Raw genomic sequence first — 27,466 nt, 5'->3', positions numbered from 1 at the left:
TGGTCTGTCGAATCCCCAACTCAATTACTGTGATATTATCAAGGCATTTTGATATTATGTCTTGCACAGAGTTCGTTCAATGCCCTTTTTACTTTTGACACATCCATGTCTTTGACATGGTGGAGTACTGATCAATATTAATGGGCAGGTGGTGCCTTTGGTTTCCTTTAGACGAGTTGATTTTTTACGTGAATTTTTGTTTCTGCAGAAGTTACTCTGGCAAGGAAAGGTACTCTGAGAAGTTGAGCAGCAAGTTCTCAGCTAGTGACTCTTCTTCAGTTTGGAAGGACTTGCAAAAAAATCACCAGCTACAAGAGGAAAGCCCCCCGTTCTTTGGACTTCAGCTGACCAACGACCTTCTTCTTCTTGCGTATGGCGTGCACAGCCTAAAGTTGTAGGACAGCTTGTTCTATTTGATCTTCCCTGATTGTGCACGCCAGGTTGATTGCATTCGTCGAAACAGGGCGGACCACGTGAAGGTTGCAATCTTCCACCTCACCAACGACATGAATGAGTTCTACTGCAGGTTTGACAAGCAGAAACGTAACCCTGGTACCCCCTCCCAAACCAAAACAGCCAGACCCCAGTCAGCAAAGACTGGACCCTTCTACACCCACTCCTCCCCAATCACCACTTCACACCTACTTAAAGCAAGACTCCAGTCTGAAAACTCAGTCTGAAGAAGGGTTTCGGCCCGAAACGTCGCCTATTTCCTTCGCTCCATAGATGCTGCTGCACCCGCTGAGTTTCTCCAGCATTTTTGTGTACCTCCAGTCTGAAAAGACTGGACCCTCTCCCTCCGACCCCTCTGCAATCACCACTTAATACCCAAATACAGCCTGACTGCAAAAGATTGCGGCCACATCCACTTCTCACCCCCTCTGTGCTGCCCAACATCAATCTGGCCACTTTTCCATCATCACCAATAAAAATAGAGGAGGTGGAGAGGCTGTTCAGAAGAGAGAAAAGCCAGAAATCTCCAGGACCGGACAATATTGTCCCCTCTACTCTCAAGCTCTGTGCCGAACAACTGGCCTACACAGACATTTTCAACCAGTCCCTGCAAACCTGTACTGTCCCTGCCTACTTCAAAGTCTCCACTATTGTCCCTGTACCCAAAAAGGCAAGGATTACTTGGCTTAATATCTACAGGTCTTTCGCACTGACCTCTGTAGTCATGAAGACCCTTGAAAGGCTTGCCCTGGCCAAGCTGAAAAATATCACAACTCCCCTGCTGGACCCTCTGTAGTTTGTATATCGGGCCAATAGATCTGTGGATGACACAGTCAACCTGGGTCTGTACTTCATCCTCCAGCACCTAGACCACCAGGGGACCTATGCGAGGATTGGTTGATTTTAGGTCTGCATTCAACACCATTGTGCCAGAGCTACTACACTCCAAACTTTCCGAGTTGACTGTACCTGAACCCTTCTGTCGGTGGATCACCAGCTTCCTGACAGACAGGAAGCAGCATGTGAGGCTGGGAAAGCACATCTCGGACCCGCAAACGCTCAGCATAGGAGCACCGCAAGGCTGCGCACTCTCCCCTCTCCTCTACACCAATGACTGCACCTCCACTGACTCCTCTGTCAAGCTTCTCTAGTTTGAGGACGACACAAACCCGATTGGACTGATCCAGGATGGGGAGGAATCCGCCTACAGACAGGAAGTGACACAGCCGGCATCCTGGTGCCATCGCAACAACCTGGAGCTCAATGCTCTAAAGACAGTGGAATTGATTGTAGACTTTAGGAGAGCTCCCCCTCCCCTCACCCCACTCACCATCAACAACACCACAGTCACATTTCTGGAGTCTTTTAAGTTCCTGGGAACCATCAGCTCCAAAGACCTTAAATGGGGGGGTGGGCACCATCGACTCCACAGTCAAAAAGGCACAACATAGGATGTATTTTCTATGGCAGCTGAGGAAGTGCAATCTGCCACAGGCAATGATGGTCCAATTCTACACGACCATCGTAGAGTCTGTCCTCACCTTCTCCATCATGGTCTGGTTTGGCTCAGCCACCAAGCACGACACCTGAATGCGCAGCGAATCGTCCGATCAGCTGAGAAGGTTATTGGCTGCAACCTTCCCTCCATTGACAAACTGTACACTGCAAGGGCCAGGAAGCGAGCAGGGAAGATAATCTCTGACCCCTCTCACCCTGGCCACAAACTCTTTGAATCACTGCCCCCTGGAAGGCGACTGGACTGTCAAAGCTGCCACAGCCAAACATAAAAACAGCTTTTTTCCCCCACCAGTAGTAGCTCTACTCAATAACCAAAAATCTGTAGCTTCCTTTTGCTCTGGCATTTTATTTAATTTACATGTTTAATCAATATTGTTTTATTATTAATATTTAATGTTTTATGTGTCATTCCTAACTGTCATTGTATGTCATGTTGTCACTTGCGGGCGGAGCACCAAGGTAAATTCCTTGTATGTGAATACTTGGCCACTAAACTTATTCATTCATACAAGTCTAAACATGACTGCCGATTGTGAAGCAATAACTTCAGTAAATAGCAATAAGTAACTTGCTAAAAGGAATCAGATCGAAAATGTGAATATTTTGTCTACAAATAAATGCTACAAGATAGTCTCCCCTCTCTGGCAGGCAGATGCAAAAGCTTGAAAGCACGTACCGCCAGATTCAAGATCAGCTTCTTCCCTGTTGTTATCAGTGTCTCGATTGGACCTCTCACATGCTTTGTTGCAACCCTTGCACTTTTTCATCTGCACTTTCTCTGTCGCTGCAACACTATATTCTGAACTCTGTTTTCTCTTTTGCACTACCTGATATACTCGCGTATGGTACGGTTTGCCTGGGTAGCATGCAAAACAAGGTTTTACAGTGTAGCTCAGTCCACATGACAACAATAAATCAATACGACAAATCCAAACTCTACCACAGTTCATTTCCAGGGTAGAGAATGATATAAAACCCTACCTGCAGATAGCCTTGGCCGTGTTCGAGGCGTCTGCATCTCCTGCCGTGCATGTGGCAACATGTGATACCGTTTTGCTTCATTGACTAAGTCTCGGCAAGCCTCTGAGGACTTTATCAATTCCTCATTGTCAACAATATTTAGCAGATAGCTTGGATGAATGAAGGGCAGGCGGACCACAGCCAACAGTTCCGACACATGCTGAAAAGAAAGTACTCCCTATTATCAAGGCAAAATAATAACAAAATATGCATGCAGCCTTTTGCTCGTCTGATATTGTGGAGAAATTAAACACATGGGACATAGATAAATAGAGAGGATGCGTTGTTTTCAAACTCTCAACCAACTTCGATTACATTAATTGTATGGCGCGCAAAGTTAAACTGAATGGGAAACATGCAAATAAAGTAGCTCAAAGATGTGAAGAATTATAAATAAACAACACACCCGATTTAGAAAGAGACATTAAACCTGAAGAGACTTTCAAGCATGGATTATCCCAGGTAATCCCAGGCTTGGAATAGATAAAAGGAGGGTTTTGTAATTAGGTTGCTTTCCTTGAATGCGCACTCAAGTACTCTCTCGTAAATTGAAGGGTTGAACACATATTCTCGACAATGAGTTTAGCTGCTCATTGCAACATCTGGCTGGACTACAGAAATGCTATCGTATCCTCCTCTGTGTCAGGACTCTACAGAATGCAAAGATGCCTCCCAGATTATTTTCTCTATTCAAAATTGTATTTCTTGTCTAGACCTCTTCCCCGTCTTTTCTAACATCAGACCAACAACATATTGCGATGTCAAGGCTTCTTTATTACCAAGATAACCAATCAGCTGCTACTTCCACCCTTCTCCAATCCCACTGGCCAAACTTCTTCTCAGGTTCGACTTCCTTTCCTCTGAATTTTCATCACTGTTGAGTTTCTTTCCCATCTCCCTCCCCTCATGCAAATGAACATTGACTTCCCTAATTTCAAATAACCCTTGCTGTCCCCCTATCTCTCCATTCCCTCCCCATTTCCAGTTCTCCCACCAGTCTTACTGTCTCAGACTACATTCTATCTCTGTCCCACCCACTCCCCTGACATCGGTATGAAGAAGGGTCTCGACCCGAAACATCACCCATTCCTCCTCTCCAGAGATGCTGTCTGTCCCGCTGAGTTACTTCAGGATATAGTTGACGGGTTTGGCGGGATTTGGACCAAATGCGAGCAGGTGAGACTAGTGCAGCTGGGACATGTTGGCCACACTGTATCACTTTATGACTATGTAGGATAAAAGCAGTCTTTTCCACATCACCCACACATAAAGAAGATGTAATTAAAAAAAAGAGGATGCCAGGAGTATTTCCACTGCAATAGAGAAGGCTAACAGCTGTTGTAAAATTACCAAAGCCTCCTAGTGGAAATGGAGAGAACATTTACAACAAATAAAACTGAAAATGTTGGGGAAACATTCAGCAAGACTACTTGTCGGGAGCAGAAAGAAGGATTTATTTCTATTTACGCAAAGGCTGCCTGATATCAGTGTTTTCAGAATTTTCTGTTTCTGTATCAGATTTGCCGCACCTGAAATTGTTTTCTTTTTCAAAGACTGACAAGGAGTGGTAGATTCAGATAGTTAGGTGAAATGTCTTTACGTAGAAGGCCATCTAAGGATTGAGTTTCTGGCCACATGCAGTGGTTGAGGGGAGTCCATATCATCCTTTATGGGGAAAACAGTAGTTAAATACTTAAGACAGACAAAGCGAAAATATACCAGCTGAGAATTGACAGTGGGATCGGTTTGGATCCCTTTGTCAAAGAACCACAGTAGGTTGACTGGCTTCACATTGTTCCATGAGCATTCTTGACATAATTATTCCCTCTTTCTGAACGGAGTGTGGTACCTAGCTTTGTTTGGATTTAGACACAACGCATTTTTGAAACAATATATTTAAAATGTCTGAATTATTCATGTATGGGAATCAGTTGTATACTTGAATCTGGAGTGAATAGCATAAAAATTCTGCATCCGAGGCCATTACAGCTTTGACCATGTATGCCCCTACTTTGAAAATCACTTTAGGTTACTCAAGTTTTAAAGGGTAGAATTTAATTTATCAACCCTATTAAGAACATTAATAAAAAGGTGTATCACTGAAATTAACTATTCACATCAATCCGCAAACTATTATTTCAAGCAGTTTATCATTTGATAAAATAATTGATTCGTATTGTTGAGTTACTTGTTGCTGTTTGTCTCAGGTCTTGATTTTTATACAAGCTACGTGTACATATTTCAATATGTAGACCTGTACTTTGATCAATAACCACACAATCGACAAATAGTTCGAATTTCGTATAATTAACTATTTCCATATTCAATTGCGCTAACCTGCAATGCATTTTGGTGTGTACTGTGAGTGCATTAGCACTCACTTGAAAGTATGCATTTGATAAAGAAGCAAAATAAAAATGGATTCATTTTATTCTGATCAGTTATGCTCTTATAGTTGCACATGGGAGAAATAAGAACAAATTCAGTTTTCAGGTCAAGAAAGGTGAGAGAGCATGAACTTACTGGAATAAAGGGTCAGTCCCACGAGCATGCGACTGCATGCGGCAAGCGCGACCAAACCGGAAGCGGGGGCCGCGCGGGGGTCGAGTGATTCCCCTACAGGGCTGGTCCCACCAGCATGCGACTGCATGCGGCGAGCGCGACCAAACCAGAAGCAGGGGCCGCGCGGAGGTCGAGTGAGTGACGTGAAGTTCGAGCGAAGTCCACGGGAAGCTCGCGCGTGACGTACGGCGTCAAGACGCTGCATACGGCGTCGAGACGGTGCGTACGGCCTCAATGCGGCTGCGGGCCGGCAGGCCTTTGCCGCGCGGAATTTTTGAACACTGTCAGTTTTTCGGAGCCCCGCGCGATGTCGGGACCAGCTCCGCACAACTCCATACGGCTCCGGCGATCGAAGTGGGACCGGCCCCGCGAGGCCGTACCGCTCAAGCGACCACGTTAGGTCGCGCTTGCCGCATGGAGTTGCATGCTCGTGGGACAGGCCCTTTATGGTGATGTCCATGGAAGGAGTGGAAGAGAGGAATACTAGCAGGAGTGCAGCAAGACGGGGCGGGAAAAGCATAAGGAAGGCATGGATGTAAAGTAATGGGTACTTTGGGAAGTGGAAAAGAATTAATGAGTCAAAAGGATGCGAGAGGAGGGTGCGTTTCTGAGCATGGAGGTGAGGGCAGTGTGAATGGTAATGCAAAGAACAGAGAATGCAAACAGAGGCTAGATAATGTAAGAACATTACTTCTGCACAGGAGAGTGCATATTATGAATAATTTAATTTACATTAATAATGGCATTAAACCTCCAAATCACAAATTTCATAAAAAGACGAAAGGGAATCTGGAACCAAATTGGTGCAGTAACATTATGGCCCCAAACATAAAAACTTAATCATGGATTAATGGGAAAGTTGCGGCTTCTGTGACTGAAAAGTGTGACACTGTCAAGTTATCTTAACAGGTAATAGAAATCCATCAGCAAGCAGCAGAGGCTATTAACAAATGCAACTGACTGTGAGGACGTGCTTCTAGCCGGCAGCATGTCAGACTCCATGAGGAAGGGCAGCATCACCCTAATCTACAAGCAGAAGGGGGAGATGAAGGATATAAGGAATTGGAGACCCATCACATTGTTGAATGTTGATTATAAGATTCTGTCTAAGGCCGTCGCCAACCGGGTCAAGTCTGCCCTGGGACGGGTGATCCACCCGGACCCAACCTGTGCTGTACCTGGCAGGAAAATCTCAGACAGCCTGGCACTGCTGAGAGATACCATTGCCTACGTGCAGGACAGACGGGTGGATGCCTGCCTAGTCAGCTTGGACCAGGAGAAAGCCTTCGACAGGATATCGCACACGTACATGAGGGACGTGCTCTCCAAATGGGATTTGGGGAGGGAATCAGAAATTGGATCCAACTGCTCTACACCAATATCTGTAGTGCAGTCCAAATCAATGGGTGGGAATCAGACAGCTTCCCCGTCAGGTCTGGAGTCAGGCAGGGTTGCCCTCTCTCCCCTATCTTGTTCATCTGTTGTATTGAACCTTTTGCCGAGTCCATCAGGAAGGACGCGAGCATAAGAGGAGTGACATTGCCAGGCAGTGGAGGCACTCAGGTCAAAACCTCCCTGTACATGGACAATGTCGCCGCCTTCTGCTCGGATCCAGGGTCGGTCCGCAGATTGATCAGCATCTGCGACCAGTTTGAGTCGGCCACGGGAGCCAGGGTGAACCGCAGGAAGAGCGAGGCCATGCTCTTTGGCAACTGGCCCGACCGATCTTCCATCCCCTTCACCATCAAGCCTGACTTCTTGAAGGTGCTGGGGATCTGGTTTGGAGGGGTGAGGCATGTGTCAAGAATTGGCTGGAGCGGATAGCCAAGGTGGGAAAGAAGCTGGAGCTGTGGAAGCAACGGGGATCTATAACGGGAAAAAATTTGGTCATCAGGTGTGAGGTGCTCTCGGGGCTGCTGTACTTGGCGCAAGTGTGGCCTGTTCTTCCCTCCTACGCCACGGGGATCACCCGGGCTGTTTTACAGTTCATCTGGGGGTTGAGGATGGACCAGGTGCGATGGGCCACAATGTACAAGTCAGCAGACAACGGGGGTAAAAGCGTGCCCAACATCGCCCTCACCCTGATGGCCACATTCGTGTGTGGCTGCATCAGGCGGAGCGTAGAGCCAAGGCACGTGGGCACCAAGTGTCACTACCTGCTGAGGTTCTACCTATCCCCGGTATTGTGAAGGATGGGCCTGGCGCAGATGCCATGCAATGTGCCAGTCAGCTGGACATTGCTGCCCCATCCATCATTTGTGGAAAGGTTCTTCCGGACCAACACCTTTGACCACAAGTCCATCATGCAGTGGTCAGCACGGAACGTCCTGCAGGCACTGCAGGGAAAGGACTCGATGGATCCGGTGGCGTGGTTCCCAGAGCAGACTACCCAGCTTGTCTGGCAAAATGTCTCATCGCCAGAACTCACCCACAAGCACCAAGACCTGGCTTGGCTGGCGGTGAGGGGAGCCCTTGACACATTGCCTCACCCCTCCAAACCAGATCCCCAACACCATCAGAACCTCACCACCAGCGCACGCTGCCCTCAGGATGGCCTCTATGGAGAGGAGACGGTTGCCCACGTCTTTGCAGAGTGTGGATTCGCAAAGAGAGTCTGGAGAGTTCTGCAAAGGTCCCCATCACAGTTTATTCCGAACAGCTTCATCACAGAGGACTCTGATTTACGGACTGTACCCAGGGACGCATTCAGAGACCGACATCGTGTGCTGCTGGAAGGGCAGCAACTCAGTGAAAGACGCTCTTTTGTCTGCCCGAGCGCTGTTCACCATCCAGCGGAGCGAGATATCCTTCGGGGAATGTTGCCGACTGACCCGCTGCAGATGCAGGAGTACGTGCTGAGGGACGTACTGAAGCTCGGTGCAGCCAACGCCAAGGCTCGGTGGGGAGGACCACAGTCTAGGGTCCTTCCGCTGCTGGACATGGAGGGGGGGGGGGAGCAGGATGTGCTGGAGACGTCCCTCAAAATAAGGGAATGGATCCCACGGTAGTTGGCCACATGAGTGGCAAGGGTGGGGGATAAATTTGTGAAATTTGAGCAATGTATGTAGACTGTATTGAATAATTTGTATAGCCTCCGAAAATGTCGGATGAAATTGTTGTACGGTTCATGTATTGCATATATTTATTACCTGAATAAAGTCTATTTTGAAATTAAAAAAATTATAAAAAAAGACTGAGGAAAAGCATGGGTGGGTTGGTTGTGAAAAAATTAATATGAAAATCTCACATGATAATGGGCTGACAGGCAAGAGGATACGGATTGTAATGGACCAGATCTTGTGTTCTAGATTTACTTTGCTCAGGATGCCTGCAGTCCTACTTGTCTTTTGGAGTTGTGCAGCTCCCACCAGCTTGCAAGCTCGCTGTCAATAGACCTTTTCCACCTTTTCTTATTGTCTCTGATCAGATCTCATGGAAACAATTAAAAAGCATTTGCCACAATAAAACAAAATATTAACAGCATTGATGTGCAGAGGAATCTTGGAGTCCAAGTTCATAGCTCACTAGTGGATAGGGTGGTGAAGGTATCCGAGAATGGTATGTTTGTCTTCAATGTTAGGGGCATTGAATACAAGTGTCGGGAAGCCATGATGGCGCTCTATGGGACTTCGGTAAGGCCACATTTGGGGTATGATTGCCCCATTACAGGAAAGATGTGGAAGCTTTGGAGTGGGTGGATACTTTTCTTGGTACATTTCACTGTTATAAACTGAACATCAATTTCTGGGGAAAGGCTTTTTAATTTCAGGGAGACAAATTTTGGGGACTGGCAAATAGCAAAGCCAAGAAATAAAGGCTGGGCCATGGACATAGTTCATCAACATTCTGGTTAAACACTACATTTGAAAGCATAGAAGAGCCAGTAGTTGAGGAGGAATTGCTTTAGTCAGAGGGTAGCGAATCTGTGGAATTCATTGCCACACAAGGGTGTGGAGGCCAAGTCAATGGATATTTTTAAGGCGTATATGGATCGATTCTTGATTAGTAGGGGTGTCAGGGTTTATGGGGAGAAGGCAGGGAAATGGGGTTACATAAAAACATAGTAATTAGGTGCAGGAGGAGGCCATTCGGCCATTTGAGCCAGCACCGCCATTCATTGTGATCATGGCTGATCGTTCCCTATCAATAACCCGTGTCTGCCTTCTCCCCATATCCCTTGACTCCACTCGCCCCTAGAGCTCTATCTAACTCTCTCTTAAATCCATCCAGTGGCTTGGCCTCCACTGCCCTCTGTGGCAGGGAATTCCATAAATTCACAACTCTCTGGGTGAAAATGTTTTTTCTCACCTCAGTCTTAAATGACCTCCCCTTTATTCTAAGACTGTGGCCCCTGGTTCTGGACTCATCCAACATTGGGAACATTTTTCCTGCATCTAGCTTGTCCTGACCTTTTATAATTTTATATGTTTCTATAAGATCAACCCTCATCCTTCTAAACTCCAGTGAATACAAGCCTAGTCTTTTCAATCTTTCCTCATATGACAGTCCCGCCATCCCAGGGATCAATCTCATGAACCTACGCTGCACTGCCTCAATCACAAGGATGTCCTTCCTCAAATTAGGAGACCAAAACTGTACACAATACTCCAGATGTGGTCTCACCACCTATACAACTGCAGCAGAACCTCTTTACTCCTATACTGAAATCCTCTTGTTATGAAGGCCAACATTCCATTAGCTTTCTTCACTGCCCTCTGTACCTGTAAGTCAACTTTCAGTGACCAGTGTACAAGAATGCCCAGGTCTCGCTGCACCTCCCCCTTACCTAACCTAACCCCATTGAGATAATAATCTGCCCCCTTGTTTTTGCCGCCAAAGTGGATAACCTCACATTTATCTATATTATACTGCATCTGCCCACGTCACCCTGCAACCTCCTAACATCCTCTTCACAGTTCACACTGCCACCCAGCTTTGTGTCATCCGCAGACCTGCTAGTGTTGCTCCTAATTCCCTCTTCCAAATCATTAATATATATGGTAAACAGTTGCGGCCCCAACACCAAGCCTGTGGCACTCCACTCGTCACTGCCTGCCATTCTGAAAAGGACCCGTTCACTCCTACTCTTTGCTTCTGGTCTGCCAACCAATTTTCTATCTATGTCAACACCGTACCCCCAATACCATGTGCTCTAATTTTAGTCACCAGTCTCCCATGCGGGACCTTATCAAAGGCTTTCTGAAAGTCTAGATACACTACATCCACTGGCATCCCTTCATCCATTTTACTTGTCACATCCTCAAAAAATTCCAGAAGATTAGTCGAGCATGATTTCCCTTTCATAAATCCATGTTGACTTGGACTAATCCTTTTACTGCTATCCAAATGCCCCATTATTACCTCTTTAATAATTGACTCCAGCATCTTTCCCACCACCGAAGTCAGGCTAACTGGTCTGTAATTCCCTGTTTTCTCTCTCGCTCATTTCTTGAAAAGTGGAATAACATTAGGTATCCTCCAATCCACAGGAACTGGTCCTGAATCTATTGAACATTGGAAAATGATCACCAATGTGTCCACTATTTCTAGCCACCTCCCTGAGGACCCTGGGATGCAGACCATCAGGTCCAGGGGATTTATCATCCTTCAGTCCCATTAGCCTACCCAATACTATTTCTCGGGTTTAAGAAGGAACTGCAGATGCTGGAAAATCGAAGGTACACAAAAATGCTGGAGAAACTCAGCGGGTGCAGCAGCATCTATAGAGCAAAGGAAATGGGCAACGAAGGGTTTCGGCCCGAAACATTGCCTATTTCCTTCGCTCCATAGATGCTGCTGCACCCGCTGAGTTTCTCCAGCATTTTTGAGTACCTACTATTTCTCGGGTTGAGAGGGAAAGATAGATCAGACATGATTGAATGTCAGAGTAGACTTGACGGGCAGAATGGCCTAATTCTGCTCCTATAACATGAAATGATTACAAAAAATGATGAAGACAAGCAAATAAGAAAGCATAGGCAAATTACTTATACGTAATTTTTGTGAATGAAAATTGAACATGGAATGTGGGAGTTGTGGTAAGGCAAGCGCCAAAGCTCATCTCTTGCTGTCCTCTAGCGGGTGCAGGCTATTTCCTTCAATTGGAACTATCTGTTTGACGAAGTTTATCCCACACTGCTGTTAGGTAGAGTGTTCCAAGATTTTGACTGCTGACAACTTAGGAGTAATAGGAACATTCACCAGATCACTTTCATCAGATCACCAAATTTGATCTTACCATCATTGTGGCCATGGAAGCTTAATCAATGTTGGAATATAACAAAAAGGTGGGTGGAAGAATAAAATACTCTTCAAAGTAATATTGGTTAGACTAGTTTAACAATATTTGTTAAGCCACAGCTATGATTCTGAACAACTTAAGTACAAGTATTTTTATATTTGTAAATTATGTAGTTCCACTCATCGTAGGATTAATACATCAGAGAATGGTGGAAAATGAGATCAATCCACCATTCAGGTTTGTTAACAACCTAAAGGCCTTTGGGAGATGCTTCCAAGAGTCTAGGTAAGAGAATAGTGGTCATAACTATCTCAGCATTTAAAGATAGAAAATAGGAAGAGTAGGCCATTCGATCTTTCGCCATTCATTATTATATTGGCTGGTTATTTATCTGAGTATTATACTCGTGTTCCCTCTCCATACTCCTTGATGCTTTTTATGTCCAGAAATGTGTCCATCTCCTTCTTAAATTTATTTAGCAACGAGGTCTCTACAGCTCACTGTGGCAGCATATTTCACAGGTTTACCACCCACTGAATGAAAAAGATTCTCTCTATTTCAGTACCAAAGCTAAAGCTTCGTAACCTGACACTACGATACCTCTTTCTAGGCATCCCAGCCTGGGGAAACATTCTCCTAATTTCCTGTCAGACTCTCATTTTCCTAAACTCTGAGGATACAAACTTAATCTCTTCTCAGGTGGCGATCCGGACATTAATAAGTTCTTGGTTCTTGGTTCTTCAAAATATTCCAAATGGAAGGTTGATTGGCTTGTTAACATCACAGTGCAATCAGTGATTTGTAGTAGGTGAGCCGATATGTACAACACTGGGATTCTATAACTAACTGTGACTCATGAAAAATCTGAATGGGTAGAATCTTTGTAAAGTGAGATTGTTTGTGGGTGAGATGATTGCTGGGCCCCAAGTAGCCTACCTGCACTATTTTAGATCACATAAGCAACAGGTACTTGAACTGAACTATTTTCAGCTTGGGTAAATTACACTCCAACTATAGATGAGGAGGCATTTAAGGAAGAAATCTTTTGTTGAATATTGGAGAGTCAGTTGATGGAAAGTGCAACCTAGGAATTGTCTGCATTTAGATTTCTAAACTTTGCAAAGAAAGAATGTTAGTGTATCGAAATATTGACGACTTTTATAATTCAAGATGTGTACCTGTGTTCGATTCAATGGATCCTTCTTAATCCATTTAATTACAGCCTCATATACAAGTTCTTCAGCCTTTGTGTTCAGGCTGTCGTTGGAGAGAAACGCAATAAGATCATCTTTTGAGATGTTCAGAACTTCATCTTGGGCTGTTACTTCTGGAAAATTCTGCAATGCATATGCTTTTGCCATGCTGTGCAGTTCATTACACTGCATGGCTTCTGCCATGGCTAGGATTCCGAGGCAGTTGGTTGCTGTTAGCTGTTTTTCTGAAAGACGAATGAACAAATGTCAACAAATTGTGGGAGCCAGCTGATACCCAAGGTGTACAATTCAAACCACTGAACATGTAGCTCACACTTGTTTTAAAGCTTTCAGCTCCAAGGTTTCTGGACCAAGACAAGGAAGTTTCAATACAACACATGCTAGCATGTACACACACACACACACACACATGGTTATACTCTTATGTCAGACTCATGCTGAATGCATTAAAATAAGGATTGAGTATGCCATTTATTCGTGTACTGCTTGTTACTAGTAATAGAATGGAATGGAAGAATAGAATACTTTATTGTTGCATGTGATTAGGCACAGTGAAATTCTTTGCTTGCATACCCAATGTATACAAATAGGGAATAATTACAAAAGAAAATGATTATTCAGAACAGCAGTAAAACTTTCAACTAACATCAAAATATTATTTAACTTACTCTTAATGAAGCAATTATTTCCAAGAGTAAATACCTTGAATTTTAAGCATTTTCATGATCGGTTCCTTGCATTAAATTAGTTTCAGTCTAAATAAAAACTGTTGAGTAATAGTTTGGGGAGAATACATTGAAGAGAAGTCTTCGGGTGACTAAGAAAATTGTCAAAGAAATCATGGGATCCTAAATGAGGGTTTTAGTCAAAGATCTCCGCTCTAAGATCTTTGGTTTTAGTTATGGTACAAAGTACCATGCCATGAGGTGGTATAGCAATACTGTTAGAATAACATTTATCAGAATAACTTTAATAACTTTTTATTATCAATGCCTCCAGTAGAATATGTTTGGCAATTTTTACACATTTGACTGGATTTTAAACTTTACTCTCAAATCTAAACAATTATAGTTAAGTATGCTCAGGAAGTGATTATTTTGGTAAATTACCTCAACTGCAGAATTACATATTTCAAATTAGAAATAGAGCATGCTTTTGCATGGACTGGTGACACTCATGAAACCTTGTGGATACTTGTAAGGATGTATTTCATTTACCCATGATCCTTATTGGCAATACTGGTGTAAATATTACTGATCTCTCTGTGATGGCTTGTCCATGAATGCAGCCACAAATCACCGAAAATGTGTTTAAACACCATTCAAACTATTTCCAAGTGAAAACAGGTGAATATTATTAGGAAACACAGATATCCAAGCATATGTAGACTAAATGAAAGAGCACTTTTTAACTTCAGTGGCCATAAGCTTCAATGGACTTTTTCATTCTGTACTGAGTTTATTATTTCTCTTCCTGTGGGAAAATGCAGGCGTTCACTCAGAATACATCCAGCTAGCATGCTTGTAATCAAAACAATATCACAAGGGTAACATCAGTAGCTCATTTGTGCTGTATTTCTGTAGTGGTTTCAAGACCAGCCCTTAAATTTAACACTGTTCAACATTGTGGTTCATTCTAAAATATTAATAGGAAGCATCAAGTTTGTGCTTTAAATTCTCCAGTAATTTTGGTAGGAGACTGGTATTCCACATGCAATGCGTTAATGTTGCAGGACCAGCACCTCCTCCAGCTGAACTATATCAGGTTCATCTGTTGGAACCCACGGACTCAATATCCTTCCATCAACATCAAGTGTGTGGAGGTTAATTTTAGACAGATGAGAAACTCACTGACCACACCACCACCACACCCCACTCCTAAACGACTGAAGCTAGATGTTGTGAAATTTCAAAACTTAAGATTAATCTCTAAGTGAGAAAATTGACACAGACCTAAAACTATCTTGGTAAGTTGTACAGTTACTGGGGACATTTTAAAGTTTTGCATGCTACATAAATAAATAAACGAGTTCACGGGCTAGTATGAATAATTTACCTACCTAAAAATGATACACAAATTTTGCAGAAAGTTCGGAACTGGAATTTACTGGCAGATTCCAGTAAAGTTTTGGCATTTCCGGAATTGATGATGAGTGAACCAGTATAAACAAATTCCAGCAGCATTTCCAGAATATCTGCATTTATGTTCGAAATCGTCAACTCCAACTTCTCTCCATTCTTGTTGTCTTTTGAAGCCCTGACAACAGCAGGCAATACATTAGAAATTAGAAGCAAATATAATTATTTCTATGGTATAACGAAACGGTGGCTTCAATCCACATACTGTGCACTAAAATGCTCTACTAATTTAAAAAAAAGTGAGCTGAAAGAGAAAGAGTAAGCAAAACCAGTGCAAAAATAACCCACATCATCATGCAAAATGTTATTGAAAATGGAATGAGACAAATTAAGGATAAAATAATTGTTCATAAACAGAAAGCAAAGCCCTAATGACACACGTTGTAAATAGAGGAAAGTGGGTGGAGACAAAATGGTTAAAGCAGAAATTTGGGGAAAAGGGCTAATTCTGCCACAGGAAGCCAGCAGCCATCCTATAGGAGTTCCATGACTGTGGCCTAGGCCGTCTGTTAAATAGGTGTTCCCCTGAATAAAGCAAAATATCGGGGCTTCAAACAGTCCTGTATCTCAGAAGTACATTCGTTAGATTGATAAAGGAAGACAAAATTTGACATAAAACTAATTTCAAAAGCAGCTGTAGATAAAAGGGTTTAATCCTGTTTAAAAAAAAAAGAAACATTTGTTTTACTTAAAGAAAAAAAAAAAATGGTGTTAAGTTATATCACATGCTATTTTCAGAAGTGATTCTTTCCTTTCAAGTGTCATAGAAATATCCTCTCGAGTCCAATAATTCCTGTAATTTTTTACATGCACAAAATTGGACAGAATGTTACCAGATTGATATTGTGTTGAGATTATATACAGCAATGTTTATTTCAAGGTAGCAACGAATTCATGAATATTTAAATGCTTGGAATAAAGTTGATTATACCTATTTTTGAGCTCATCTTAATTCTGAAATCAACATACGCAACACATGGCAGCTTCCAATTTCTAAATATTATTAAATAACTTGTTAAAATTAGACATTTGTAATTCAACAACACATTGAATTTATCAGCTCCAAATTTTACACATTTCTATAATAGCTGCAGCATATAGGAATTCTATGATCAAATTCTGATCCTTCATAACTATCTGGAAAAACTGTGGGACAATAGGATTTCACATAAAAGTGAAAACTTGTTAATGGATGTCAGCTTGGTTATACTGTCCACGATTGCCAGTTGGAAATCATTTTGTGAAATAGTTAGGAATCCTAATGCACTGTATTCCTCCAGTAAGGCAGTGGAGGGTGTCTTGGTACGGAACTTTTGCATTTTTCAGCTTGAAATTGTGCAATATGGTGTATACTGTAGCGAGTCTTTTAACTTACACTTGAATGCAATATTTATGCTTTAAATTGGATTAGCTATGAATAAGGTTAGGCTAAATTACATTCCTAATTACAAATCAGGCTAATTACAAATCAATAACATTAGCCAACTCCGAAACATGAAGTGCTGAGCATTGGGATCCAGACATCACAGACAACTGGCGTCAGTTCCCCGCTTACATCTGGCAGTGTTCTCTGTCTGAACCAGGGGCCGCAGAGCATTTTTGAAAGTGGGGAGACTGAGCGATCACTGAACTTGGGGGTACCCAGTGAGGGCGTGGAGCAACCGAGCGGGGACAGGGTGTGGAAGTAGGATGTCCCCCCTCCCAGGGTAGGAAAAATTGATGTATTAAAATCATGTTTTAGTGCATTGTAGAAGTATGATTTCAATATTTTATGTATGAAGTACTTTTAAGAGGTAACTTTTTAAGGGGTAACTTTTTCCACACGAAGGGTGGTGGGTGTATGGAACAAGCTGCCAGAGGACGTAGTTGAGGCAGGGACCATTTAAGAAACAGTTAGACTGATACATGGACAGGACAGGTTTGGAGGTATGGACCAAATGCAGGTAGCGTAGCTGGGACATGTTGGCGGGTGTGGGCAAGTTGCGCCGAAGGGCCTGTTTTCACACTGTATCATTCTATGACTACATTATACCTCCACCATGCATGAATGCTTCAAAATCAAGTGATCGAGTTTTATTGCCATATACTCAAGCAGAGAAACATAGAAAATAGGTGCAGGAATAGGCCATCGGCCCTTCGCGCCAGCACTGCCATTCAATATGATCATGGCTATTCATCTAAAATCAGTATCTCGTTCCTGTTTTTTCCCCATATCCCTTGATTTTGTTAGCCCCAAGAACTAAATGTAGCTCTCTTGAAAACTTCCAGTGAATTGGCCTGCACTGCCTTCTGTGGCAGATAATTCCACAGATTCACAACTCTCTGGGTGAAAAAGTTTGTCCTCATCTCAGTCCTAACTGGCCTACCCTTTATTCTTAAACTGTGACCCCTGGTTCTGAAGTCCCCCAACATCAGGAACATTTTTCCTGCAGTTACAATAAGTGAAAATCTAGCAGGCAAGCAGGATACTTTCTTCAACCACTCCCATTTGAAGTCCACTATCTTCCACCGTTTCTACCCAGTGCTTGGTACTTACTTCCAGCAGCCACTGGTTGTCCTCCAGGATGCACCGAGCCGCAGCCTGATCCATGCTGGTCACCTGGGCGAATTTGACACAGAGACAGTCACGGCAGTGGCGCAACACTTCAGACGCCTCCACTGGCCCGGGACTCTTGTACTGAGGCTGCTCCATGGCCGGAGCTGCAGTGAGCGACTCGCCAGCCCGGCAAACACTCACCACCCCCGCCCACATCTGTCCCCGCGCTGCTTCTGCTTCCAACACCCGTGGCCCATGCAGTTGATATGAGTTTTGAAATTTTCGTTGATCACAGAATTTCTCATGACAGAGCGTGAGAAATTTGTGATCAGCGTGAGAATTTGGCGAAATGCTTGATTATCACACAATGCATGGTAGTTGGAAGCCCTGCCTCTCCATCCCCCTCTCCCTCCCCTCTGTCCCCCTCTCTCCACCTCTCGTCCTCTCCCCTCTCTCTCTCCCTCCTCACTCTCCTCCCTCTCTTTATCCTCTCACCCCCCTCCCCCTCTATCTCCTTTCTCTCTCCCTCTCTGCTCTCACCCCCTCTCTCTCCTCTTCCCATCTCTCTCCATTTCTCTCCCCCTCTCTCCACACGCTATCTGCCCTCTCATCTCTCTCCCCATTTCTCCCTCCCACCTCACTCTCCCCCTTGCTCTGTCTCCTCTGTCTCTATCTCCTCTTTCTCTCCCTCTTTCTCTCCCTCTTTCTCTCCCTCTCTCTTTCCCCCTCTCCACCCCCTCTCTCCCTATCTCCCCCCCTCTCCCTTCCCTCTCCCCAATCTCTCCCCCTCTGTCTCCTCTCACCCCCTCTCTCTCCTCCCCGTCTCCCTGTCTCCTTCCCCCCTCTCTGCCTCCCTTTGAGAGTCTCTGTCCCTTCGGCACAGAGACTCTCACGGTAGCGGCGCAACGCTTCCGACGCCTCCGATGGCCCGGGACTCTTGCACTGCTCCATGGCCGGAGCTGCAGCGTGTGAATCGCCAGCCCCACAAACACTCGCCAGCCGCGGCTTCCCACATCTGTTCCCGATGCTACATCTGCTTCCATCCCTACTTCAGCCCCGGCTCTCCAACGTCCGCGGCCATGCAGTTTATCTGAGTTTTGAAATTTTCGTTGATCACAGAATTTCTCACGACAGAGCGTGAGAAATTTGTGATCAGCGTGAGAGCGTGAGAATTTGTTCAAATGAGTGATTCTCACGCTCAAAGCATGAGAGTTGGCAGCCCTGACTCATGGAGGCACAGACCCTTTTGCACTAGGATTACACTGGAATTCATGGCAACACTAATGTCTAGAGGTTCCGTCAACTGATTCTCTGTCCTTTTCTCTTGCACTTTACACACCCCAGGGTTATGTTTAATATAAAATGCCTATTGAATTAATGCAAGATGACTTTTTTTTTTAAATCTCTTATACAACATAAGTAAACAATATTAAATCAGTGTAGGATAACTAAGTATTCAAAAATAATGATACGAAAGATGATTGTAAATTAAAAAGTATGAGTATTCATTGCTCCCATGATTATCCTGGGTAGACAGATCTGTTCGTGTGGCCCTGAATGCTTGCACCACTGCCTACAACTCGGGCCTGGCATCAGGAAACATGGACGTCTACAAGGCAGAGTCCTACCGACTGCGAAGGGCGGTGAAGGACGCAAAGAGGAGGTACAGAGACAAGATGGAGTTACAGATGGAGCAGCAGGACACCAGAAGCCTGTGGCAGGGGCTACGGATTGTAACCAACTACTGGAGCACCCCTCTCTCATCCGCAAGTGCCGGCACCTCCCTAGCTGATGACCTGAACTCCTTTTACGCTAGTTTTGAGAGGGGCAACACCACCCCAGGTCTGCCGACTATCGACAATACCGCCAGCGGGCTGGCTACCGAAGCTGAAGGGAGGAATGTGCACACATTCTCGCTGTCTGAGCACGACGTGAGGAGGGCTCTGACACGGGTGAACACGAGAAAAGCTGCAGGCCCCGATGGCATCTCGGGGCGAGTACTCAAGTCCTGTGCTACGCAGCTAGCTCCAGTGCTCACTACATTATTCAACCTCTCCCTGGACAAGTCCGTGGTCCCTGCCTGCTTCAAAAAATCTATCATTGTACCGGTACCTAAAAATGCCTCCCCAGCCTGTCTGAATGACTACCGTCCGGTGGCCCTTACCTCGGTAGTCATGAAATGCTTTGAGAGGCTGGTGAAGAAACACATCTGCGCCTTCCTCCCTCGGAACATGGACCCTTTGCAGTTCGCATACCGTCCGAACAGATCCACGGACGATGCGGTCTCCCAGGTCTTGCACACCGCTCTCTCCCATCTGGACAGCCAGAAGGGGGGCTACGTGAGGATGCTGTTCATAGACTACAGTTCAGCCTTCAACACGATAGTCCCCACCAGACTGGCCGGGAAACTAATGGAATTGGGGCTCAACACCTCCCTGTGTGCCTGGGTCCTGGACTTTCTCACCGCCAGGCCCCAGGTAGTCAAGATGGGAGGGAATACATCAAAGTCCCTCACCCTGAGCACAGGATCGCCCCAGGGTTGCGTCCTCAGCCCCCTATTGTACTCCCTGTACACACATGACTGTGTGGCTAGGTTCAGCTCCAACTCAATAATTAAGTTTGCTGATGACACTGTGGTGGTGGGCCTGATCTCAGGCAACGATGAGAAGGCTTACCGGGAGGAGGTGGCTGATCTAGCACTCTGGTGCCAGGATAACAGCCTCCTCTTGAACATCAAAAAAACAAAGGAGCTGATCATGGACTTTAGGAGGGCACATCATCCGAGGACGTACACTCCATTGAGGATAAATGGGGATCCTGTGGATAGGGTGAACTGTTTTAAATATCTGGGAGTCCACATCTCCGAGGATATGACATTGGCATCACACGCCTCAGCACTCGTGAGTAAGGCAAGGCAGCGCCTTTACCACCTCAGGCAATTGAGGAAATTCAGAGTGTCTCCGAGGATCCTCCAGTGCTTCTACGCAGCGGCGGTGGAAAGCATCTTGTCCGGGAACATTACCATCTGGTTTGGGAATTGCTCTGCCAAGGACAAGAAGGCTCTGCAGAGAGTAGTGCGTTCGGCCGAACGCACTATGGGAACTTCACTTGCCCCCCTGCAGGAACTATACATCAGGAGGTGCAACTCCAGAGCCAACAATATCATGAGAGACCCCTTCCACCCCTGCAACGGACTGTTCCAGCTGCTACGGTCAGGCAAACGCCTCCGTTGCCATGCGGTGAGAACAGAGAGGTTGAGAAGGAGTTTCTTCCCAGAGGCCATTCGGACTGTAAATGCCTATCTCACCAGGGACTAACTCTACTGAACGTTTTTCCTTCCATTATTTATTATGTAAAGGTATATGTGTGTTATGATTGTGTTTATAGTTTGTTTGGTTGTTTGTCTTTTTGCACAAAAGTCCGCGAGCATTGCCACTTTCATTTCACTGCACATCTCGTATGTGTATGTGACAAATAAACTTGACTTGACTATCTTGTTTTAACAAAACATCTATATCAAAATGTAAATAAATACAAGTACAATTCCAAGTTACTCTAGTTGAGTTTACTCCATGAACTTCATCCTACTGTTTTCCTAATTTCTTCTTAAGCTGATGACACATGCCTGGTCAAATAACACTTTCCATCCTTCCATTATCAGATACAGAATTCTTCATGCACATTCTGACACAAGACTGAATAAACCTTAGCATACCAGGCATGTTCAAACATGCCTTTTCCAATATAACATTTATATTCCTCTTCACTGAAGCGCTGGAGATTTCATAAGCTCCTGCTTCCAGAACTCTTTCCCCAAAAGCCTCTACCCTACCACCATTCTCCATTTTAAATCCTCATTAAAATCTATCACTTTGTTTTAGGGTTTCAACTCTCCTCATTTTTGTGGTCTCCCGATGCCATATTACTATTTGAAATATCACCTGTTGGGGTAAACATGAGATTTTGAAAGATTTTAGATAGGCATATTAAACACAAATATACATGAAGATACACGTCAAAATTAATTATTTAACTAAAAATGTTAAATTTACAAAATTAGCATTCGTGCCTAGCCCGATAAACATATGGGTTGAAAGGAAAGAATGGAAATTAAACTAATAATTCTATATTAAAATTAAATTGAAAAATCCACTTTATCTATGGAATAATAGAATATTGATGGCACTTCCTATGACGAGAATATATATATGGTTAGAACAGCTTATACCAACCGCCTTTGTATGTTGCCATGGAAATGTTCATTTATTTACAGTGCATTCAGAAAGTATTCAGATCCCATCACTTTTTCCACATTTAGTTACGTTACAGCCTTATTCTAAAATTGATTAAATTAATTTTCTTATCATAAAAGACCATATAAAAAAGCAAAAACATGTGTTTAGAAATTTTTGCAAAGTAATTAAAAATAAATAACTGAAATATCACATTTACATAAGTATTCAGACCCTTTACTCAGTATTTTGTTGAGGCACCTTTGACAGCGATTACAGCCGCAAGTCTTCTTGGGTAGGACGCTACATGCTAGGCACACCGGTATTTGGATAATTCTCCCATTCTTTGCAGACCTGCTCAAGCTCTGTCAGGTTGGATGGGGAGCGTCGATGCACAGCTATTTTCAGGTCCTTCCAGAGGCGTTCGATCGGGTTCAAGTCCGGGCTCTGGCTGGGCCACGCAAGGACATTCACAGACTTGTCACGAAGCCACTCCTGCGTTGTCTTGGCTGTGTGCTTAGGGTCGTTGTCCTGTTGGAAGATGAACCTCCGCCCCAGTCTGAGGTCCAGACCGCTCTGGAGCATGTTTGCAACAAGGATCTCTCTGTACTTTGCTTCGTTCATCTTTCCCTCGATCCTGACTAGGATCCTGTTTCTGCCACAGAAAATCATCCCCACAGCATGATGCTGCCACCACCATGCTTCACCGTAGGTATGGTATTGGCCAGGTAATGAGCGGTGCCTGGTTTCCTCCAGATGTGACGCTTGGCATTCAGGCCAAAGAGTTCAATCTTGGTTTCATCAGACCAGAGAATCTTGTTTCTCATGCCTTTTGGCAAATTCCAAGTGGGCTGCATGTGCCTTTTACTGAGGAGTGGCTTCCGTCTGGCCACTCTACCATAAAGGCCTGATTGGTGGAGTGTTGCAGATATAGTTGTCCTTCTGGAAAGTTCTCCCATCTCCACAGAGGAACTCTGGAGCACTGTCAGAGTGACCATCGGGTTCTTGTTCATCTCCCTGACCAAGGCCCTTCTCCCTCGATTGCTCAGTTTGGCTGGGCGGCCAGCTCTATGAAGAGTCCTGGTGGTTCCAAAGTTCTTCCATTTAAGAATGACGGAGGCCACTGTGCATTTTGGGACCAGTAATGCTGCAGAAATTGTTTTATACTCTTCACCAGATCTGTGTCTCGACACAACGCTGTCTCGGAGGTCTACGGACAATTTCTTCGTCTTCATGGCTTGGTTTTTGCTCTGACATGCACTGTCAACTGTGGGACCTTATATAGACAGGTGTGTGCCTTTCCAAATCATGTCCAATCAATTTAATTTACCACTGGTGGACTCTAATCAAGTTATCTCAAGGATAATCAATGGAAACAGGATGAACCAAAGTTCAATTTGAAGTGTCATAGTAAAGGGTCTGAATACTTATATAAATGTGATATTTCAGTTATTTATTTTTAATTACTTTGCAAAAATTTCTAAACACCTGTTTTAGCTTCTTCATTCTGGGGTATTGTGTGTAGATTGGTGATAAAAAATGAATGTAATCAATTTTAAAATAAGGCTGTAATGTAACAAAATGTGGAAAAAGTGAAGGGGTCGGAATACTTTCTGAATGCACTGTAGCTTGAATGGATGTAAATAGAGAAATCATGGCAAATATTTGAGAGTTATTGTTTTAGTGTTTTTTTTTTTTTATAAGGTGAGTTTTTTTCACTCGGTGAATAGTTATAACAACACATACTTATGCACAAGGGGTGAGTTACAAGTAGTGATGTAACATTGCATTTATTCACGTGTGGAAGGTCTAATAATAGGGAAGTGTCAAACTTTTAACTTCTACTGAGTGAAATATTTCATCTATCAGTTCAGAGTATTTGTGTTAAAGTATTAATGGGATCTAATTTTCCATGACATGTACTGCAAAAGCTTAGTAATTTCTTAATACGTGTTCATTTACAGTTTTCCCTATAGAGACTAATGTTCAATTTGCTTACGTATGTTACCTTGACTGAGGTGAAATGGTAATTAGAATGGAAATGGAGTGAGAAATTAGGATTAATATACTATGAATATTATTAATATCAAATTTTTCAAACTTTCCCCACACTTTCCAACTTATTCTTGTAAGCCTTTTTAGCACAAGAACAGTTTCCACACCTATAGTCCTCATCCATTTCTGTCAACAAAACCGTTGGATAAGTGGGAGGATTCTTTTCATATCTATTACCCCTGATCCATCCCCAAACTCATCTGAAATGAGACTTTCCATCCTTGATATAACTTCAAGCAAAACAAATCAAGAACTCTAATTAAAAAAAAAAAAAAGCATCTTCTACTCTGAGATGCATCTATCAGAGATACCATGGCTTCACGAACAGGGGAATTAACTCAATAAGTACTAAATATATTTTAAAAGTGCACTCATTTCCAGCCACATGATATTTATAACACTGATTGCTAACATTTGCTGTCAAACTTTGTGGAATTGCTGAGGGCCACAGATATCTTCATAGTCAACATTTTCTGAGTAAATATATGCATTAATGACAAAAAACTGTGGTTATGGCAGATGGAAGTGAAAAGATAATTAGTAATGATACATCAGGATGGAAGGAATATGGGATAGTTTCAGCTGAGGGAACACTGCATAGTTAATACATTCACACACATATACCAGATTAACCAAATGATTTCCAGACAAATACAAATGAGTAATCCCCAAAGAAGGTCATATTGAAAAACCCTAGATAGCACTAAACATGCAACAACAGGAAGAGATAATGAGCAATGGCTGGAATAACAAGCAATGTTGACTGCTGTGGTCAATCCTTTCATCCTGCAAATAAAGCCCAATCCTGGACACTGGTCCTTAAGTAGAAAGGAAAGATGGTGCAAATTTTATTCAGATGTGAAGTGTTACATCGGTCCTCAAAGGGTTACCTGCTGTGTGTAATATACAATTTATGCTGAACTATGATTTGAATGGCTTTGATGTTTGAATGTAGTTTGGATCTGGAAAGTTACACTTGATCACTTCCAAGCCACTTCTTATTTCAAAAGGATAGTTAAAAGTTCCACAAGGTTATGAATATACATTTAAATCACATTCATATAATGTTAGTAGTCAGAAAGTGCAAAATAGACTAACAACCATTTAATCTTGGAAGAAATACTTTATTGACAACCTTTCATTGTCAAACATCAGCACCTACAAAAAAATAGAGGTGCTAAGTTTGAAATCTGCAAGGAGCCATTTACTTCAAAGTGCTGAACCAGATTATTTTGTTTAATAAACAGTAGCGCAATGTTCAAGAGGCTGTACTTAAACAATTGTGTATTAGCTTTTGTAGTTCAGACATATTTGACAAATATGTAATCCATTTACTTTTGAATGCGACTGACTTGTTGACACACAATTCAGAGCATCAAAAGTTCCCTTTGTGCGATTCCTCAAATCAGACTATATGATTTAAGCTGCCTAAATTTACAAGTTGGCAACAGTATATAACAGCATATAATATTTAAACCCACAATGGACTTGTATCAGGAACTTCAATAAGTCACTTTCACAACACCCATCGCATATAACCTAAGCTTGAGAATGGTAAAGGAAACAATATGCATTCATATAATCAGATATAGCCACTTTCAATTTGTGAAACATATTTATTTGGAATTCTTCCAATCCTAACATTATTTGCTTTACCCAGTTCAAAGCCAACAGAGGAAATATTAGACAACAGTTCATACACTGATGTTTGCACTTTATATATCATAATAGAAGATGTGTTCGAAGGAACTGTAGATGCTGGTTTAAACCGAAGATAGATACAAAAAGCTGGAGTAACTCAGCGGGACAGGCAGCATCTCTGGACAGAAGGAATGGGTGACATTTCAAGTCGAGACTTGAGACCCTTCTTCAGACTGGTTAGGGATAAGGGAAACTACAGATATAGACGGTGATGTGGAGGGATAAAGAACAACGAATGAAAGATATGCAAAAAAGTAACGATGATAAAGGAAACAGGCCATTGTAAGCTGTTTGTAGGGTGAAAATGAGAAGCTAGTGCGACTTGGGTGGGGGAGGGATAGAGGGACAGTGAATGCCGGGGCTACCTGAAGTGAGATAAATCAATATTCATACCACTGGGCTGCCCAAGCGAAATATGAGATGCTGTTCCTCCAATTTGCGTTTAGCCTCTCTCTGACAATGGAGACTGAGGACAGGAAGGTAACAATTGGGAAGGAGAATTAAAGTATCCAACAACTGGGAGATCAGGCTGGTTCACGCGGGCTGAGCGAAGGTGTCCAGCAAAACGATCGCCCAATCTGCGTTTGGTCTCGCCGATGTATAAGAGTCCAAATTCTGAACAACAGAATAGTAGATGAGGTTGGAGGAAGTGCAAGTGAACTTCTGCCTAACCTGAAAGGACCCTGTCGGGGTCCCTGGACAGTGTCGAGGGAGAAGGTATAGCGACAGGTGTTGCATCTTCCGTGGTTGCAGGGGAAGGTACCTGGGGAAGGGATGGCTTGGGTGTGAAGGGATGAGTTAACCAGGGAGTTGCGGAGGGAACGGTATCTGCGGGAAGGGGTGGAGATGGGAAAATGTGGCTGGTGGTGCAATCCCATTGGAGGTGGCGGAAATTTCGGAGGATTATGTTGTATGCGACGGCTGATGGGTTGGACTAGGGGGGACTCTGTCTCTGTTGCAACTAGGGGGAGGGATAGCAAGGGTTGAGCTGCGGGGTACCTAGGAGACACGAGTGAGGGCCTCATCTATGATGGGAGAGGGAAACCCCTGTTCCCTAAAGAATGAGGACATCTCGGATGTTCTAGTATGGAACCCCTCATCTTGGGTGCAGATGCGGCATAGACAGAGGAATTGGGAGTAGGGGATAGAGTCATTGCAGGAAGCAGGGTGGGAAGAAATGTAGTTGAGATAATTGTGGGAGACAGTGGGTTTGTAATAGACGTCATTCAATAGTCTATTTCCTGTGATGGAGACTGAGATCAAGAAAGGGGTGGGGGGTGTCACAGATGGTCCAAGTAAATTTGAGTGCAGGTTGAAAATTGGTGGTGAAGTTGATGAGTTCTGCATGGGTGCAGGAGGTAGCACCAATGCAGTCATCAATGTAACGGAGATAGAGTTCTGTGATAGGGCCAGTGTATGCCTGGAACAGGGATTGTTTAACGTACCCTACAAAGAGGCAGGCATAGCTGGGGCCCATGCGGGTGTCCGTAGCTACGCCTTGGACTTGGAGGAAGTGGGAGGAGTCAAAATAGAAGATGGTCTGTCTGATGGACATCACAATCATAATCATCGAGACTGTCATTTATTTTATTTACAAATAATTATCTGGAACTGCTGTTTATTGCTTCCTTTGATGGTTAATTTTCCACATTACCATTTAAGCAGTGTGACCCATTTAGTGCCACAATCGAATTAACCACACTGCCTCAAAGAAAGAAAGCAGAGTTATAATCAGAAGGCTTCAACCTGGTTCTGTAATAGGAAAATTGAGTAGTACATTTTTTTTTTCAAACAAC

General features: G+C 43.6%; 1 protein-coding gene across 6 annotated transcripts in view; it reads right to left on the bottom strand.

Moving 5' to 3' along the window:
• klhl29 (kelch like family member 29) overlaps nt 1–27,466 on the bottom strand; it is a 416,936-nt gene that overhangs the window by 50,354 nt on the left and 339,116 nt on the right. For all 6 annotated transcript variants that reach the window (XM_033021536.1, XM_033021537.1, XM_033021534.1 and 3 more), the window contains 3 exons: nt 15,068–15,264; nt 12,973–13,232; nt 2,953–3,151 (listed from right to left, as the gene is read on the bottom strand). In XM_033021536.1, coding sequence (XP_032877427.1) covers nt 2,953–3,151; nt 12,973–13,232; nt 15,068–15,264 — 656 coding nt within the window. The remainder of the gene's footprint in view (nt 1–2,952; nt 3,152–12,972; nt 13,233–15,067; nt 15,265–27,466) is intronic.

The sequence above is a fragment of the Amblyraja radiata genome, chromosome 5 (genome assembly GCF_010909765.2).
Source record: "Amblyraja radiata isolate CabotCenter1 chromosome 5, sAmbRad1.1.pri, whole genome shotgun sequence".
In the NCBI taxonomy this organism is placed as follows: Eukaryota; Metazoa; Chordata; class Chondrichthyes; order Rajiformes; family Rajidae; genus Amblyraja; species Amblyraja radiata.
The sequence above is the reverse complement of the archived record's forward strand: the minus strand, read 5'-3'. Positions and strand labels throughout refer to the sequence as shown.